Source organism: Oratosquilla oratoria, chromosome 40 (assembly GCF_046742065.1).
Source record: "Oratosquilla oratoria isolate Oo_2021 chromosome 40, ASM4674206v1, whole genome shotgun sequence".
Lineage (NCBI taxonomy): Eukaryota > Metazoa > Arthropoda > Malacostraca > Stomatopoda > Squillidae > Oratosquilla > Oratosquilla oratoria.
In genome coordinates, this window is record NC_134816.1 from 23178632 (window position 1) to 23196468 (window position 17837).

At 41.3% G+C, this 17837-nt stretch overlaps 1 protein-coding gene across 50 annotated transcripts in view; it reads left to right on the top strand.

Moving 5' to 3' along the window:
* Positions 1 to 17837, top strand: part of shot (dystonin-like protein short stop) — an 805796-nt gene that overhangs the window by 616998 nt on the left and 170961 nt on the right. For 47 of the 50 annotated variants that reach the window (XM_076177258.1, XM_076177260.1, XM_076177256.1 and 44 more), the window contains 4 exons: positions 2017 to 2180; positions 6517 to 6585; positions 10672 to 10787; positions 16570 to 16673. In XM_076177258.1, coding sequence (XP_076033373.1) covers positions 2017 to 2180; positions 6517 to 6585; positions 10672 to 10787; positions 16570 to 16673 — 453 coding nt within the window. The remainder of the gene's footprint in view (positions 1 to 2016; positions 2181 to 6516; positions 6586 to 10671; positions 10788 to 16569; positions 16674 to 17837) is intronic. The other 3 variants (XM_076177219.1, XM_076177221.1, XM_076177255.1) reach the window with 1 other exon arrangement.

The following is a 17837-nucleotide window of genomic DNA, read 5'->3' on the forward strand; positions in this document are numbered from 1 at the left end:
CCGCTGTGGACAATTCTCACTTCGTAGGGGTAATGTTATAAGAAGAGTGAATGCACACTGACGAATTGCACCAACAAATAAACTTGCTTTGCAAGTATAGCGTGGATGCACACAATGAATTTATGATGATTGCAAGTATACAGTCTCCTTTGGTGAGTTTCAAGTAATTTGATAGGTGTACCGAAGGGTCAGTCACGTATCTGCACTTGTCAGTCCCAGACAGCAGGATTCCGGTTGCTGTCGGTGGTAAGAAGCTGCCTGACCAGTCGACGGTCGGAGAACGACGGTGAGGTGGAGTGGGCAGTCGATTGCCATGCCGAGACACGTGCCCGGCCATTGTATAGGCTTCATCGCGTTCCAAGACATTATCCTCCTTCTCCAGACCAGTCTCTCTCTCTCTCTCTCTCTCTCTCTCTCTCTCTCTCTCTCTCTCTCTCTCTCTCTCTCTCTCTCTCTCTCTCTCTCTCTCTCTCTCTCTCTGAGAGACATGTCAAGATTTTGAAAATATATACAAGAATAAGATATCTAGTCAGGAACCAAAGCAAAATATATAACAGCGATTCCTCTCTTCTTCGGGTTAAAAATTGGCCGTCGTGATTGGAGGTGTAGATTTCAGGGGGAAAGAAACGACGAGGAAAAATATTTCAATGAATGAGGTTCATGTCGCTCAGAGACTAGAGAACGGAACGAATTGAAAGACATGACGTCATGTCGGTGTGTTTCCGGAAGTCACCGAAGGGAGGGAGGAGGAGGAGGGGGAAAGTCGAACCGAATCAGCACGACTACAGCTTACTCGATGGTAGTAAAAAGGAAATAAATAACGGACTGGGAAGTGTGCATGAGAATTAGGAAGAATGAGAAGATGTGGTGGTATTGGGAAGACATGGAAAAGGTTAAAAATGTGCGTGAAGGAAAGATGGCATGTCATTGGTTGAGAAGCTGCAGTATAACGATTCTTGTATCCTCCTACCTCCCACCCCTTCGACATCAAACATTAACCCCGTTAGTAAAGACGTGAATCCACAGGGGGAAAATAAGAAAATATAAAAAACTAGGTTTTCCACAAAAACTTTTATATGGATAAAGCATACGATCCTTTCGTATGTACAAGTGTGGGTAGCTAGTTCATACGGCAGACTTAATGCATAAGGTATATATTTCTTACCATGTTTTTTTCACTCCACCCCCCACAGAATAAAATTCACCTTCCAGTTTGAGAAATGTGTTGTAGTAAATGGGTGCAATAAATCAGGCACGCTGACATAAAACCCACCTATCTTGTGGTTTGTTAGCGGCAGTCAGGGCTAGGTAGTGACTGCATGGTCAGCCACGGTGCTTTCCAGAAACGCACGAGCCTCAAATGAAAGAAGACGCGCGTGCCTCATTAGGAGGTATGGCGGGAAATCGTTTTAAGTGTGGTTGGCAAAATCGGCCAAATATTTGATATATTTTCTTGCGTACATATGAGTACGGAACCTATTCCTTTCTAGTGTTCCAATCTACCGCCCAGTGTTGAATGTAGCACCAACAAGAGAAGTTGGGTATTTATTTGTTACGTGAGTTCTGGGTTTTGCTTGCCCAGAAGAGAGATGAGGTGAAGTGTAAGACGGTATAAAATTTGATATTTGACCGTAACCGCATTTGAAGCCTCAAGATGTCGTTACTTAGGGCCAGTTTTGTGTTTTATTCAAACGAAATTCCAACCTTACCGACTTCAGTTGAACAGGTGTGATGTAATTACAGCCTCACTTTTTTTTTTACTGTTTTGAATATTTGTTCAAAAGAAGAAGCTAAAGACATTTTGTGTAAATCAAGCAAGTGATGTTCTCCCCAATTATGAATATCGAAAATTCTGAAATCTCAACTATTAGATACGTTTTCTAATAGTGTGACTATAGAAAACGAATGCAAGCCGATAGATCTGCATAATTGTATGTCATATATAATGTACTTTGTCTAAATCTGCTGTTGATGTAAGCACGTTTATTTAATATTATTTTTTCTTCTTTCGTACAGATCTCTGATATCGTGGTTGGACAGACAGAGAATTTGACTGCGAAGGAAGCGCTTCTTCGATGGGCACGGAACACCACTCACAAGTACCCCGGCGTCAATGTCAGCAACTTTACCACCAGCTGGAGGGACGGACTCGCTATGGTGGCCATCATACACAGGAATAGGTGAGTCGACAGAGATCCTTTAGTTCGGGAAGATTCCTTCCTTCCTTCCTTCTTTTTTTTTCTTTCTTTTTGCAAGGCCACGGTGTTTTGGGGGCTTAGGTTGGTTGTGTGTGTTTTTCCTTTTTTGGGTGTGTTTAGTGGTGCTCTGGTATATTGAATAGGGATTTTTTTGAGTGGTCTTTGTGTGGAAGGGCGAGTGAGACTATGCTACGAAGATTGGTTGTTTGAGTATGATTTAATGTGCTATTTGCATATCCAGTTAGTTGCAAATGTGGTTAATGAATGTGTGAGTGTACTGAATAAGGATATAAAAATATAACTTGTACGAAAAGTTAGTATGAACTACTTAGAGTGTATATTGATTTTTAGCAATATTTACAAAGGATTTACAAAGGAGGAGCATGACGACAGGTCGGATGCAAAAATTCAAATAAAATAATGATAATGATAAATAAACAAATAAATTATATAAGATAATAAATACAATAAGTGAATAAATGAATCTGTAAAGTTAAATAATAAACAGGTAAATGGTAAATAATAATAGAGATAAATAAAAATAAATGATAAAGAAATAATAAACAAATAATGACGAACAAATAAAGAAATAATAAACAGAAATAATGACGAACAAATAAATAAATAGTATGAAATAAACGACAAAGCATATATATGGTTTATATGTTATGGAAGAAGTGAGGTCTTATATATATGTGTGCAGTGCGTTTGATCATACAATTCTCCCTTCCTCCCTATCAGATGCAGTGTGTGGGTGTATGCGTGTGAAAAATAGGAATTTGTATATGCGTGAATAATTGGGCAAATGTATAATTGTGAGCTGGCGTATGTATTTGTATGTCTTCATGTGTGTTACTTTCTTGCATATGAGAGTACGAGGCGTGAGATTAATTATTTAATTGAATATGTGGTCGAATGTGTTTAGCGTCAGTATGCATCTTCCTCCTCCCTTCTCATATTTTTTTAATTTGGGCTTTGGCTTGGTTGGAAGTACTCAGGTCTGCAGACCTTTTTATGTATTTTTTCTTGAATTAATATAAAAAAAATAATCACGCCTAATAGCTCGCTGAGATTATCTCATTCTCACTGCTTGGTATAACTGCTAGATAAAAAAAAATCTCATAACTGTAGAATATTTTTATATAGAGTTTTTTAAGCTTGTGTTTTCATTGAACTAAACTTCGTCTGCCCCAGTCCCCCCCCCCACTAAAGTATCTGCCCCTCCCCTTCGCTCCCCTCCCCATGTGATATTGCACTAGCTTAACGCACCAAATCAGCACACATAGCTCACTCACGCCTTCATAACTAGAATCACTTCTAAATAGCACGCAGACACAACACTTGTTGTAGTCAAAGCCTCAGACCCATCCGAGATTGTCGTTATGCAAATGTAGCGGAAATTTCTGATTGCTTGATATATATTTCCTATACAAGAAACACGTTTTGATTTAAGGTGAATACTGTACAGGAAATATAATTATCAGTGAGCAGTGAAAGCTATATTAGCATAAGGAAATCCTGTGGATGTTGTGCGGGTTGTTGGTCATGCCCGTGCCTCCTACGGGTCTTACTCAGCATGTCGATTTTCACATTCACCGCGTTTTCCAGACATTGACATCCTCGTATACTGTACCACGACCACACTGGCAGGTAACACCCTTATCTTCTTTACTTCTCACACACACACGCGTATAACTAGCCGGATTCAAAGAGTGGCATTATTGATTAACACGGAATAATCGAAGAGTGGCATAAGTAATATTGGGAATATTTGAGAACGTCGGTGATGTAGACCACATCTGAAACATGTTAATACAAAGTAGTCTCAATTAAAAGCCTTTAACTAGTTTGTAGTTTTCCTTATATATCAGTGCCATATATGTGATGTAATTTTCTACAATAGAAATATATAGAATAACGTTATTATATATTACTAGACATTAGACATGGACATTCGCGTACAGCAAAAGGATCCATCGCAGATACTCGTATATTAGATGGGTGGGTACGGAAAGTAGTGGGGAGCTGTGCCTTGCTGCAATGCGATTTAACTCGGGCAATGTGGTTGGAGAGTGGAGGAGAAGGTGGCCTATAATTTCCGGGTTATTGAAATTGGTGGGATGGTGCAAGTGACTTCTTGTAAAGGTGTTTGGTTATATACAAAAACTCAAATGGAACCAGATTTATTATCGCAACTGTAACTTTGATATATAATGGTCATTCCTTTGACGTCTAGCCGTATAGTGATTGATATTTGAAATTGAAGTATGGGTAGACGAGGTGATGGCAGGCGACGGGAAAGGTAATTGATTATGTGGGTCGATCTATTGGTAATTAATCAGCGTGGGAGCTTGAAAATCCGTTAATAATTTCTAATGGAAACGGTATTCCTTGATGATTATTTTTCATATTTTTCCTTGTGATACTCGTCTTATAGTGAAATTGTCTTCTTGGACTAACAGAATTATCGAATACCCAGTAAATAACGCTACATTTGCATACGTAAACAAATTTGGTGGATCAGCATTTCTACCTCGAGTTTAGAGTAACTAGTATAGAAAGCTCTTGAAATGGCTGCTACCTACTTCTAAATCTGCATAGTTTGCGTGCTGAGGAGATGGGTGGCGTAGTCATATTTTTTCGACTTGTCGGTAAATTGACGCCACTTTGTGCACGCTGGTGGTCGGGTGGGTCGTGCTTTGAGAGCACAGCCGGCGTCTGTGTTGCACGCGCGCGGGAATTTGACTCATGTTTACGTTTGCTGTAAAGTTCTCGAAGTTGCGGTTTTATGCTCGTTCGTTTGCTCATTTGTAGGTGTATTTTTCACGCATGTATAATCACTTGCACGCCCGCATGTAAAGTAGCATTTTACGGTAACGTTGCACACCTATTTGCACGTATACGGTATATAGTGCATTGACATAACATGCGCAAAGAGACCTACCCAATTGCACTTGATCACGGGTGCGCCTTCCCGCTCGCACTCACTGACCCGTTTTCTATATCTACACACCTGTATCCTCACCCTCCTCCATCTCTCACTTCCCCCATCCCTTACAAAAGCGCGTTTATGCACCTGTTCACTCTTGCAAAGTAATTTAGTGTAGATGTACGTGTCCATAAATAATCTAGGACTCCCTCCCTTACCATCGACTCTTAATAATCTTTGTCCGGTTAGATTCCGGTGTAGATTCAAACATGCCGGCACGATACCAGACCGCGTCATTGGCTATGGGCAGTATGCATAGAGGAAACAAGACCGTTATTCGTGAAGGCGTTAGATTTCGTGACCGGAAGCCGCACTCGTTTGCTAAAAGTGAATACGGTAATTTTTACAAAGACTTTTGAGAAACGTAAATAGGTCAACGTTTCGGAAAACGGTCGTGTGGACAGCCCCGCTACACTGATTTATATTGTATCTAATTGCATTGAAGTAGCGAGTTTATTGTAGACCATAGTTTCAGCCTCGCGTATGGCTCGCTATAGAGTTTGTATAAATAATGTTTTGTTATCACATAAAAATAATGGCACATAATATATAAGAATAGGAATGCATAACATAGAATTAACGGGTAATATCTATTGAAATAACAGTAAGACAAATTTTCAATAATGTATTTTTTCTAAAAGGCCAGATTTATTGTAGTTATATCTCGAAATGAATACTGCGTACAATGATGCTTATGCATGACCTGCATACGAGTATGTTTGCACCCCCACGGACAGAACGAGGTGAAAGAGCAGAATTGCAAACATTCGGTAATGATACGTATCACCACCCAAGTTATCAATGCATTTGAAATTCGCAATGTATGTAGCTCGCTTAGACCAGACGACTGTCGATCGTTGCACCCAAAATTACTCGCCATCTCTAATTTTAAAATCGTTATCATGATATACGGAAATGAGCGGGACAGTTATTATTTATTTATTTATTTGTTTATTTTTTACTACACTTGCCCAGCACGCCAAAAATCATCACCTGGATTAACTTGACAAAACTCCAAGGAGCGAGTACGACCACTACACTTTAGTTACACTCGAACACAACACTGTAGAGCTCACAAACATAATCTTACCCACGGAAGTAACTGACCACTTTTCACCCGTTATCCACACGATAGGACCTCTTTTCCAGCGCCCTAACCCCAAGCTCCCGGTTTATTAATAATAACATTTTCCGGCTGATTCGAGTCCCAAGCGGTGTCTGAGAACACCCAACCTGCCTGGAGTGGTCTTGGGTAGTTTGGTTGGCAGGTCGGGTGTTCTTTTGAGCTTTTAACCCCCCGTGGTGGACTAAGCAATCTCCTTCTAACAGCCAGGTGATCTTCGGCCGAACTCACGACCTAGCATGTGGCCAACCGACAGATAGGAGACAAGTACAACCGTAAGTTAAATATTAAGGATCCCATATGTGGGAACGCTGGTGGTTGATGTGGTCAAGGGCATCCAGCGGTGTCTCTTGTATCTTTTTGAGTGTTTGGGAGCCATGTAGTTAAGAAGCATGTCGTTCTCACGGGCATGCGAAAGAGTATGTGTGGATGTGGTGACAGTTGACATGTCAATGTGTTTTGTCTTCTTGTTTGCATGTTTCCATGTACATGAATGTTCTCTTGTTTAATTTATGATACTTTTTTGGCGGATGATGTACCACTATGCTTGTTTATATCTTTTTGATTCTCTATGGAGTATAATCCTTGGGACAATCTGTTTTTTCCCTTTGAAGGCAGTTATGTTTTGACGTTGATTTCCGTGTATGATGATTTTCGTAATAGAATGACTGAACAAGTGGATTATATTTTTATGTATGACCAAGGCATTTTTAAGTTCAAAATCAAGATATAAGAGATGGAGTGGACGATTTATTTTCGGTTAGATTACACCAGTGGAATGATTTTTTTCTCGAAAATCTAGATTGTTGGGATAATGTGTATATTGTGGTATTATTTGATTGTACTTAAAGTATATTTGCAGTGGAAATATTTGTACGAAATTATATTGGGACAAGACTTGCAGAAATTGGGAGGAATGTGTAGTGTCTTAATCTAGTTGGTTTATTGACTGGATGAGTCAGTAATGGGAATGGAACGCTAAGGTACACAGAGACTGGGATTTATGCTCTGAAATAATATTTCATTTAGTTTAGGAATTGAACATTGATAAATAAATATATACACAAATAAATAACCAGATAAAATAATTTTAATAGAGAACTATGTGTATGTTGTACTCCTCCATACCTCCATAACCATTTCTGCGCTTCACTTCACGAGGAGTGAATTCGTTGAAGAAAACGGGTGCAGTCTAGCAGCGAGTTGACCTCACCACTGCATTAGTAATCGCAAACACCCGAACCAGCCCGTAGCACAGCGGAATTATCCATATACATACATTTTTTTTTATTGTTGTTGAATTTATTAATTTTGTTGATAAAATATAATGGAATAATTTTGATGTGCCTAGGGTCAGGTCAGGGTGTCTTCATGAACACGTCAGAATCTTGTTCAGCACGGATTAATACTGTATTTGGCACCAACGTGATTGGCAACCCAACCTTCCCGCAGAATTAGTTCACGGTAGCAAGTCAAACTCCGCCCATTCGGTTTATCATGACGTCAACAATGCTCATTACCAATTGCAGATATCTGTATCCTGTTGTTTGTTATACAAACAATGCAAGGAATGCCATGGGAAGTGTATCTATGAATAAGGGTATATTGAATATCGAACTATCAAATGGGTGGAGATTGAACTCCAGATTGCCGTGAATTTTTTTTAGTGCTTTATGTTCCTCCTGGTAGGTCACACGTTTGTATTAAACTGTACGCTAGTGTAGGCGCACCTTTAGGTTATGCCACCTGCAACCCGTTCCTGACCACCTGTTCGTGTGATTTAGCGAGTAAGCAGCATTTGATAGTGCAGGACGAGAGAAGTGGGGTGGGGGGCAGCATTTGGCTGTGCGGCGGAGACCCCCTCCCCACTCCCACCTCCACCTATCCCCTTCCCAAAGACGTTATGCTTTGTCCGACTCCTTACTTGTAACGTATTTACGTTCTTCTCACATTTAGTTCCTTCCCTTGTTACTCCCACCCCCACACTATCTATATATGCATCTGTCTTTCTCCTCCTCATCATCATATCTTGTGCATTCAGACTTGCCTCCTGCCCCCTCATGGGTCATTCCACAGTGCTAAGAATGACGAGACCGGTCGAAGGGGTGGGTAGGAGGAGGAGAAGCCAGAAAGCTGCACTCGGCCAGTAGCTTCAACATGATTAAGTCAAGTGGTAAATAAGTAAGCGGCTTTGTGTTGGAGGCTTGACGCGCCTGAGGAATGTGATGAGAAGTTTAATGTTCTCTCTCTCTCTCTCTCTCTCTCTCTCTCTCTCTCTCTCTCTCTCTCTCTCTCTCTCTCTCTCTCTCTCTATATCTATATATATATATATATATATATATATATATTATGTGTGTGCGTATGCATGATTGTTTCACTTGTCGATGTATGTTTTCTTCTTTTTCTTTCTTATAGAGGGAACCATGCCAATTGACCGTGTCATTACGGTCTGCAGAACTCCCTCTCACCTTTCAGTGCCTCTTGTTCCCTCTCGCCTCTCCTTCGCTTCCTCTTACACACACACACATACACTACTTGTAACTTAGTCTTTCACATTTCTTCAATCCATTCCTTTTCATTTATATTTTAGTTTCATCTCCTTCCATTTCACTCTGTCTCGGCTACTTCGTTAGATTTATCAACTCTTTAGCTGTGCCTGCTGAATGAAATCGTCTGGAAGCAAAACACACAGGTTCTCAACATCCAAGTTTGAATTCATTTACCAGCGTAACCACTGAAGTCGCTTGTAGTGCGACCGTTAGCCGCCATCTGTGGCAACGGTGATTCGAATTATTGATAAACCTCGCTGTTGAATGAGTTCCTTCAGTGTGATTTTCGCTTTGAGTAGACGAATAATATCGTCATGTGGTAGCCAGACTAATGTATGATAATGATGTCATCGGACGGAGAATTTCGATTAAATAATACGGATCCATGATATTGTCTTCGTGTAGATAAATTTTCAGGGCCATAATTCCCGGCGGGGGGGGGGGGGCTGTAGCATCCCAATATTTTTCACATATTGACATTTTGATTGGTGTGTGAAACCATTATGGTTTTAAATTGATTACACTATAATCACGAAAACTGTAACCTTATATATTCTACCTTCTAAAACTAGATTATGATTATTCTTCAAACAAAGAAGTTTATTGTATTCACATGTAAATCTGACAAGCCTTCCCCCAAATTCTCAAAATTACAGCCCTGTATTTGGTATCATCCAAGTAGTTTTAGTGAACATATTAGGTATACATCGTAGGTTTACGATATGCCTGGCGTGTAGGTCGTAATTGCCTTGTATCCAGGACGTAAAACGGCCCGATACAAATAGGGGTATGATGCTCCCACTGCAGTCGACTTTACATTTTTGCTCCGTAGCTTCATTCGCTTATTAGTCAGCTTCTGGTGCTGTCTACGGTGCTTGTCACTTGAGACGTACGCTTATTCGTCACAAATTAACAGCCTTAATTCTTGCATGTTTATTTCTCCCCCGTGAAATATGTTCGGGGGAGTTATGCTTGTGAATGGCTGAAGGTCCTAGAGCGCTTCTTGGTCCCCCTGCTCTCCCCGGGCGTGGGTGGGACCACAGGCGCGGGAGGCCGGAACGCGCGGTTCCCAGGGAAGTTGGCGTGTACAGATCGCGGCTTGATGGCGTCTTCTCATAATTCGTGATTCCTGCTGCAGGCTTCTGTGAATGTGTTACATAACACGTCTAGCACCATCAGTTCTCTTTATTGTGAATCTTCGAAATTTTTCAATATTTCGAATGAAGGGGTGTGAAATTTGGAAAATATCTGATACCACAAGCAGTTATTGATATCCCGGTAAATATTTTGGTTTTAATGCATTTTCTTTCCCAGTTGTGGAGATATATAAATTCTAAGATTTCTCAATAGAGAGAACTCGGAATTTGTATTTCCCTTCCTTCTCATGTCTCTCTCTTTAAGACAGGGTTGAAGTTGGTTTAATAGTGGTTTTCTCCCGGTGAAGAATATTTCCGTTTTCTTTTTAAACTGTTTAGTTGTCTTTACAGCGGTTTCAAACAGGAAAATTCTTACTTCATGTTTCCACTATCCTTCTCTGCCTTGTAATTAGTACCCACGAACCTTTATTTTTATGATGAATCACATGATTTGCGGGACTGTTGGTGACTAAGAATCATTTATTTAATGGGAATAATTGCCTGATTATATTGTAATAACTGTACCTTTTTCTGGGAAAATCCTCAGACAGCTTACTCTACTCTGGCAGGGACAAACCCATGGTGGATATATATGTTTAATTGGTGTTTATTTTTAATTATTTTTCTCGCTTAGACCTTAGTACTGACATCAGTGAATCTTTGTTTTCCCCTCCAGACCCGACCTTGTGGACTGGCGTGGTCTTCGACAGAGATCAGCCAGAGATCGACTCGAAATTGCCTTTTCCGTCATGGAGCGTGAATACGGAGTTACCAGACTTCTCGACCCTGAAGGTAACGTATTTCTGTGTCTTTCTCCTTTTTTTTTCAAATATCCCTTTCCATCCGGAAATGTTGGTACGCCTGTTGCTGCAGCTCGTGATTCGCGTGGGCTGCAGCAGTGAGAGGTTGGGGTGGGGTGGGATGGGATGGATCTCTTGGGGATGGAGGTGTGGGGGGGGGGACGTTAGCGGAGTTCTGATAGGTTGTGACCTGAGTATTATGTCTGTCCAGAGAGCCCTCGCGTGTGTGGACTAGATGATACAAGATGTGGAGTACGATGACTGTGCATTATGTGTGTGTGTCTGTCTCACACACTTATCTTCCTTTTATAGTAACGCTCTTTATTTCCTCTCCCTCTTCCACCCTCCTCCTTCCCTCCGTTTCCCTTTCCCCGTTCCGCTTCCCACCCTCTCCCATTCCTTAACCGTTCCCCCATCTCCCCCTTACCCTCTTTCCCTTCACCCATTACCCATTTCTTCTTCCCCTTCCTTGCTCTCACTCGTCCTCGTTCTCCTTCCCCTTCCCCTTCCCCTCCTCCTCTTCCTTTCTCCTTCCTCGTCTCATCTTCATCCCCTCCTCCTCTCCTTCCCCTTCCCCTTCCCCTCTTCCTTTTTCCTTCCTCCTTCCTCTTCTCATCTTCATCCCATCCTCCTCTCCTTCCCGCTCTCCCCTTATCCTTTTCTCCTAGTCATCCTTATCCTAGATTACCCTGTCTCCTCTCCCAATCCGCTCCAGCCATGCAAATATGTTGCCTCTTCTGCTCTTTTCATCTTCAGCATCCACGTTTCGTTTCTCTTCTCGCCAGTCATGCAGTCATCCTCCTCCCGTCTCCCTCCCTCTCCTCCCCCTTCTGCAGCCTCTCTTGCCCTCCAGTACCTCTTGTTGTCATTGCCCCCTCTTCCTATTCCCTCCACATCTGCCTTCCACCTCCACTCCCTTCAATCCTCTCTTCTATCTCCCCTAACCTGTTCTCTCGCCCTCCATCCTACGTTATTCCCTCCTCCCTTTTATTGCGCCTTTTTGTTCTTCCCCGGCCCTTTCCTTTTCCCCTTCCTTGCCCCACATCCCCTCCCCATTCTTCTTCCCCACCTCCCCTCTCCCTACCTCACGCCTTCTCTTTTCTTCTTCCCTCTTCCTCTACTCATTTTCATATTTCAGCCCGATTTCCTCCACAATTGTCACTTATTTCCTCTCTCCCTCCCACCCACATCCTTCATCCTGCTCCGACTTTCCCTTCAGACTTTTTACTCGACTGCACGTCCTCGGCAGGGTCGTTCTCCTCATCTTCCGTCTCTTTCCTCGCCTTGTTTCTTTACTCCTCTGCCACCAGCATCCATATTGTCTGTGTGACCTTCGAATCTCCTCTGTGTGTGTGTGTGTGTGTGTGTGTGTGTGTGTGTGTGTTTTCACTATTGTTGTTATCTCTTCCCACTTGCATGTTCACTTCGTTGCATATTTATGCTTATCTTCGTATTTTATAATGTGTATTTCCTCTCCTTTCCCGTCTAACCCCCCCCCCCCCACCGTACTCTATATCCCCCCCCACTTCTCTTATCTCTGCAGTACTTTACTTCTCTTATCTTCGTCTCTCTCCCAATATTTTATTGTTTTTTCTCAACCTTTTCTCTTTTCCCCTCTTTTTAATCTCTATTCCATGGTGATATTCTTTCAATCCTCTTGTTCTTTTTCCTTTTACCCCAATACTGCCTCCCACTTTCTTCCCTCATCCTTTTCTCCTTCCCATTCCTCTCCCATTTTCTTCTATTCCTATTTCCATTTTCTCCTAACCATGTTTTTCCATCAACTTTACTTTTGCCTTCCCCTTTTTTCTCTCCATATTTTCTTTCTATCCTTTTCCCCATTCCCTTTTCATAGGCTTTCACTTTTTTTTTTACCTCTCCTGTTACAATTTTCCTTTTCCCGTTTCTCATTCTCGTTCTTTTCCCCATCCGCATCCTCATCTCTATTTCCCAAATGGCCTCACTCTAATTCGTCTCACACGTCATCGCTGATCTCTTTCTCCTCGGCGTCTTTGTAGGAAGTCTTTTCTGGGCTCTTCTTTTGAAGAAGCTCACTGCGGGATCCGGAGGCGACGCCTCGGGGTGAGAGGGAAGGTGGGTGAGTGGGGGGGGGGGTCGGCGGAGGGAGGAGGGGTTCAGCCAACTGCCAACTGCGATGCTTCGACACAGCGAAGTAGTTTCTTAGAAAGATTGGTAATCATGAGAGGAAATTATCGAACGGGATGTTATCATTGTCATTATTATTATTTATTAATTTGTTTATTATTAATATTATTTTCATATTTTTTAATAGACACCAGTGAACAGTAACGCTTGTGCTATTTTATTGGGCTTATAAACGAACTCGAGAGTTTGTGGCTGTGAGAATCTTAAACGACGTTCTTTCATATATATATATATATATATATATATATATATATATATATATATATATATATATATATATATATATAATATTGTTCTCGAAAGGACAGGTGGCGATATACAATAAAGAGGGGACCGATCTGGGCACTTGCAGTCTTGAGTCAATAATATGACTGTGTCAAGTAACTCTACCTGAGCCTGAATTATTATATGTAAAGTATGTGTGAGCGCGCGTGCGCGTTGCAACAATCCTGACTTAAATTTTTTCTCACGAGCACAAGGAACGTGAATGTTTCCAAATTGCTTTGCGGTTTTTACATCCCAATTCTCAAGACGCCTCGAGATGTCCAGTCGGTGAACGTTGATCAGAAGTCATAAGGTCATCGAGGGCCTTGGGATCCTCGCTAATTCAGTCTCGCTAATGGTTTCTTTCACAACAGCCAAGCCATCCTCACGTCCACATCCACACACTCGTCAGCCAACACGCATGCGCAGTCATCTAACTCTGCAGCCCCCTCGCAACACAGTGCGCACGCACACACACACACACACACACACACACACACACACACACACACACACACACACACACACACACACCTCCGCCCACGTGCTTCTGGATTCCTTTCCAAGGCGCCCACGCCCATCCACGCCCACGGGCAGTGTCTTGCAAATCTCGAATGTTCCCCGCCGACCAATGCCGTGGTTCCGTCATTCACATCTGCTAGAAATAATTAAATTTTCCTTAAGGACGTTTGCATTTACTTCTGCCCGCTTGGGCAGAGTTGGAGTGGACGTGGAGAATATTATTAGTAGATATTGACAAAGAAAATAATATATATTTTTAATAACCTGTTGATGGCAATGACACCCCCGATATTAAGTCACCTGTGCTCGCTCCAGTGTTTTCGTGTCCCTGGAGAGCTTAACTCTCCACAGTGGTTGTGTTAAGATAGCTTTGGCCTATTGTTAGACTTATATATATATATAAATATATATATATATATATATATATATATATATATGTATATATATATATATATATATATATATATATATATATATATATAAGACCAAGACTATGGCGAATTTATTTGATGTGTAAAAGATGAACGCCTCAGTCAGGTGAACTCCCTTCCCCCTCCCCCCTCCTCCAGTTCAACCGTCAACAGAATTCAAATCATTCATGTTTTGCCTTACTGAACTATGTAAAATGAGATCCGATTGATCAAGGACCTGGTTTGTTTACTTCCAAATTTGAGTTTGCAATATGAAGAAATGATGGTCATTGCTGGACTGCAAACCTCACCCCCACCTCCCCCTCCCCTACTCCTCCCCGGTTAGGCCCAGAACAGAGTGCATCATTTCATCCTGTCAATTGATTGTGATAAACTCTCCTCCCACTCCCAACCCCCGTCCCACTCCCTGTCTCAATTACTACTCGCCCTCCATTCTTCTCGTACCACACGTCATTAAAGTTAAGTATTTTACCAATTACTGCATACCACATTTACAATATCGGACTAGTTGCAACAGCATACCATAGTCACTGTTCCGTAACAGTTACTACATCGCACAACAATCAGATCCTACCACAATAACAATACCAGTAACACTATCATACAAGTTACATGATAGCACATTTACGACCGTACCTGCATGAACCCGCTTACATGCACGTCACTGCAGGTATCTGCAGGTATCTCATTCGATAGCGATCCCCCCAGAATAGCAAGGCCGGTGAGGGGGGGGGGGAGACTTGGCATGCCAGCCTACGACGTATTTCCGTGTAGTCGTCAATGTATGTGACATATCCATGCGCTGTGCACAGCATACCTCCACGCGTTTTAAAGAATTCATTCTAATTATATATGACATTCTCTCTCTTTCCCTCCCTTCCTCTCTCTTTCCCTTCATCACGCGTCGTTATTTTACGATTAGAAATTAATCTCCACTCTCAAATAAATGATGACAACTTTTAAATTGCTTTTTCTTTTATATATTTATTTTTATTTTATTTATTTTTCATTTTTTTTTTATTCCTCGTAAATTAGCCTGGAGTCGGAAATGAATGCTGCTGTCACTCAAATTCCTAAAATATTCACTGCATAAAACTTAGGGGCGACATGGCTCAGATTCCATTTGTCGTTGTTGTGTGCTGTAGAGAGGAAAGAGATTGACCAAACTCGATATCAGAACATCAGCCTTATGAGTCACTGTTCTGACGAAGATCGTGAAGCGATACCTGGTAACTGGATCAATTCGAAAGATGTATTCAGTTATCGAATTTCTTCAGGGTGGAAATTGAGAACGGGAAGAAGGTGCAGGGTGAAAGGTTGGTAGGCTGGGAGAAGGTGCAGGCTCGGAGGTGGTGTTAGACTAGGAGCAGGTGCAAGCCTCGGGGTGTTGTTAGACCAGGAGCAGGTGCAGTCTAGAGTTGTTGGTTAACTGGGAGCAGGTGCAAGACAAGGGGTCAATGGTAGGTTGGGAGTTGACCCCTAGAACAGTTAGTAGGTCCGGTGTTGGTGGAGGTCGAGAGTTGATAAGCCGGGAGTAGATACGGTACTTTAACGTAGTTGATAAGCCGCCAGCAGGTGCAAGCAAGGAATGGTGCAGGTTGCACGTTCAGACTGTAAAGGGCGTACGAAGTGGGTGCAGGTGGGGAGGGAGGAAAAGGGAGCTTTGGCAGAAGGAACTGATTCGATGTGATGTCGGTGACGGTGGCACGTGTGTGTTTGTGCGACGAAATGGTTCATTAATCTGAATAATAAAGTGCGCCTCATTATACTTTTCTCCCTATTTGTGATATGTTTTTCGTTTGTTTTCATCCCCTTTCGTCCGCGCCATTTCCCCCCAAGAGTTGTCGCTTTCCATATCTCCCTCATCATCTTCCTCTCATCCGTTTTCTTTTGCAAACTTGTTCTATTTGTGTCACCCACCTTCCCCTTCCTTCTCTACCGTACTGTTTTCTCGTCTGCTGATCGTCCCATTCATTGCACGTTTTTCTTGTTTGTATTTACTTGTCCTCCAGGATTTCCTCTTTTCACCCTCCAATTTTTTCTTCTCCATTTAATAGTTCTATTTTTCCATCATCCCTCCAGCAGTTCTTCCTCAGTTCTGCCTCTAGCACAACAAATTCTTTATGTCTACCTCTCCCTCTCATCCTGCACTCCCTATTCCTATTTCTTCCTTCTCACAATTAGCTCTCCTTTGCAAAAGGATAATATATTTATATATATATATATATATATATATATATATATATATATATATATATATATATATATATATATATATATATATATATATATATATATATGAAATTACTTTTATTTTCTAATTTAACTTCTACATAGCATCGTTTAACTTGTGTTTTAGATGTATTCTCATTTACTTTTGTCGTGTTTCAGATGTTGATACCCCGGAACCAGACGAGAAGTCCTTGATAACTTACGTATCACAGCTTTATGAGATCTTCCCAGAGCCACCTTCAATACACCCGCTTTTCAACGTTGTAAGTAGGATACCCACCAGTACTGGTGTGGTCATATGTAAACGTTGGACCGGTAGCTAACCATTTGCACAACCTAAGAAGTTGAAATGCAGATCTTACAGATGTTGCAGTTGCAAAAGCAAGGTTGCAGATTAATGGTGAAGGGAGCAGGTGATGCTGCATTTGGAACAAGTGCAGTTATTGTAGCTTTTAAATCGTTTTTGCAGTGGTGGATTAAGTGTAAGGTTCAGTAAAGTACTTTTCAGGATTAAAGTGCAATTGATTATTAACTTTATTCACTATTTAAGTTATAGGTTGCTAAACATACAGTATATTACATGCACTTTTGCCTTAGATCTAACACATTCACAGTCAGGATAATGTTTTTGCTCAATGCAATTCTTTAGTTGATAATGACGCTGTGATTTTGCAGTGCCAAGGAGTAGCTGTGGAAACATTGCTAATATGAATAATGCCCCAAGCTTGACTGCAACAGAACCACAGAGTTACATGACACCCTACTACAGGCTGATGTTGGATTTACACTTAGGTGTCCTGGTTCACCATAGCAAGGATTAACATCCTTTTTAATCCGTTATTGTTTTCATAAAATTAAAGGGTGGTTTTTATATATTTTTCACTAGGAATAATTCAAGGCTGCACCTCAAAATGGAGGTGAGGGTGTTTATAGGTGGATTTCTTGAAGACGATAATTCTCATGTCCATTTCACAGTACCAATACTTGCACCTGTTGTTTTCAAAAATAGGAAATAAGGAGGGAAGGAAGAAGTGGAAAATAAACAGTTCTGAAAAAAAAAATGCATTAATGGGAGATGTCTATAAGCACTGAGCTTTGAAGATCAGTATACAAATTTGCTTGAATTGCTATGGTGAATCATAAACTCATGTGATTGAATTATGAAGTGAAGCTTTGCAGGTTGCAGTGTTTCCTCACATGCTGAGAAGTTTTCATTTTCAAGGCTACCATAATTTTTGTTGTTAAGGTATAAGGTATATTGTCGTACAAAAGTTTTTATTTTTGTGTAACACATGCCATTGATAGTGTTGATGGCATCTACAGTACCAATCTAACTTTTAATGCTTAGATACTATAGTGACACATTTAACAAAGTTCACATCATGAACTGTATTAATGCTTAGAAACCAGTGACAATAGGTTTAACA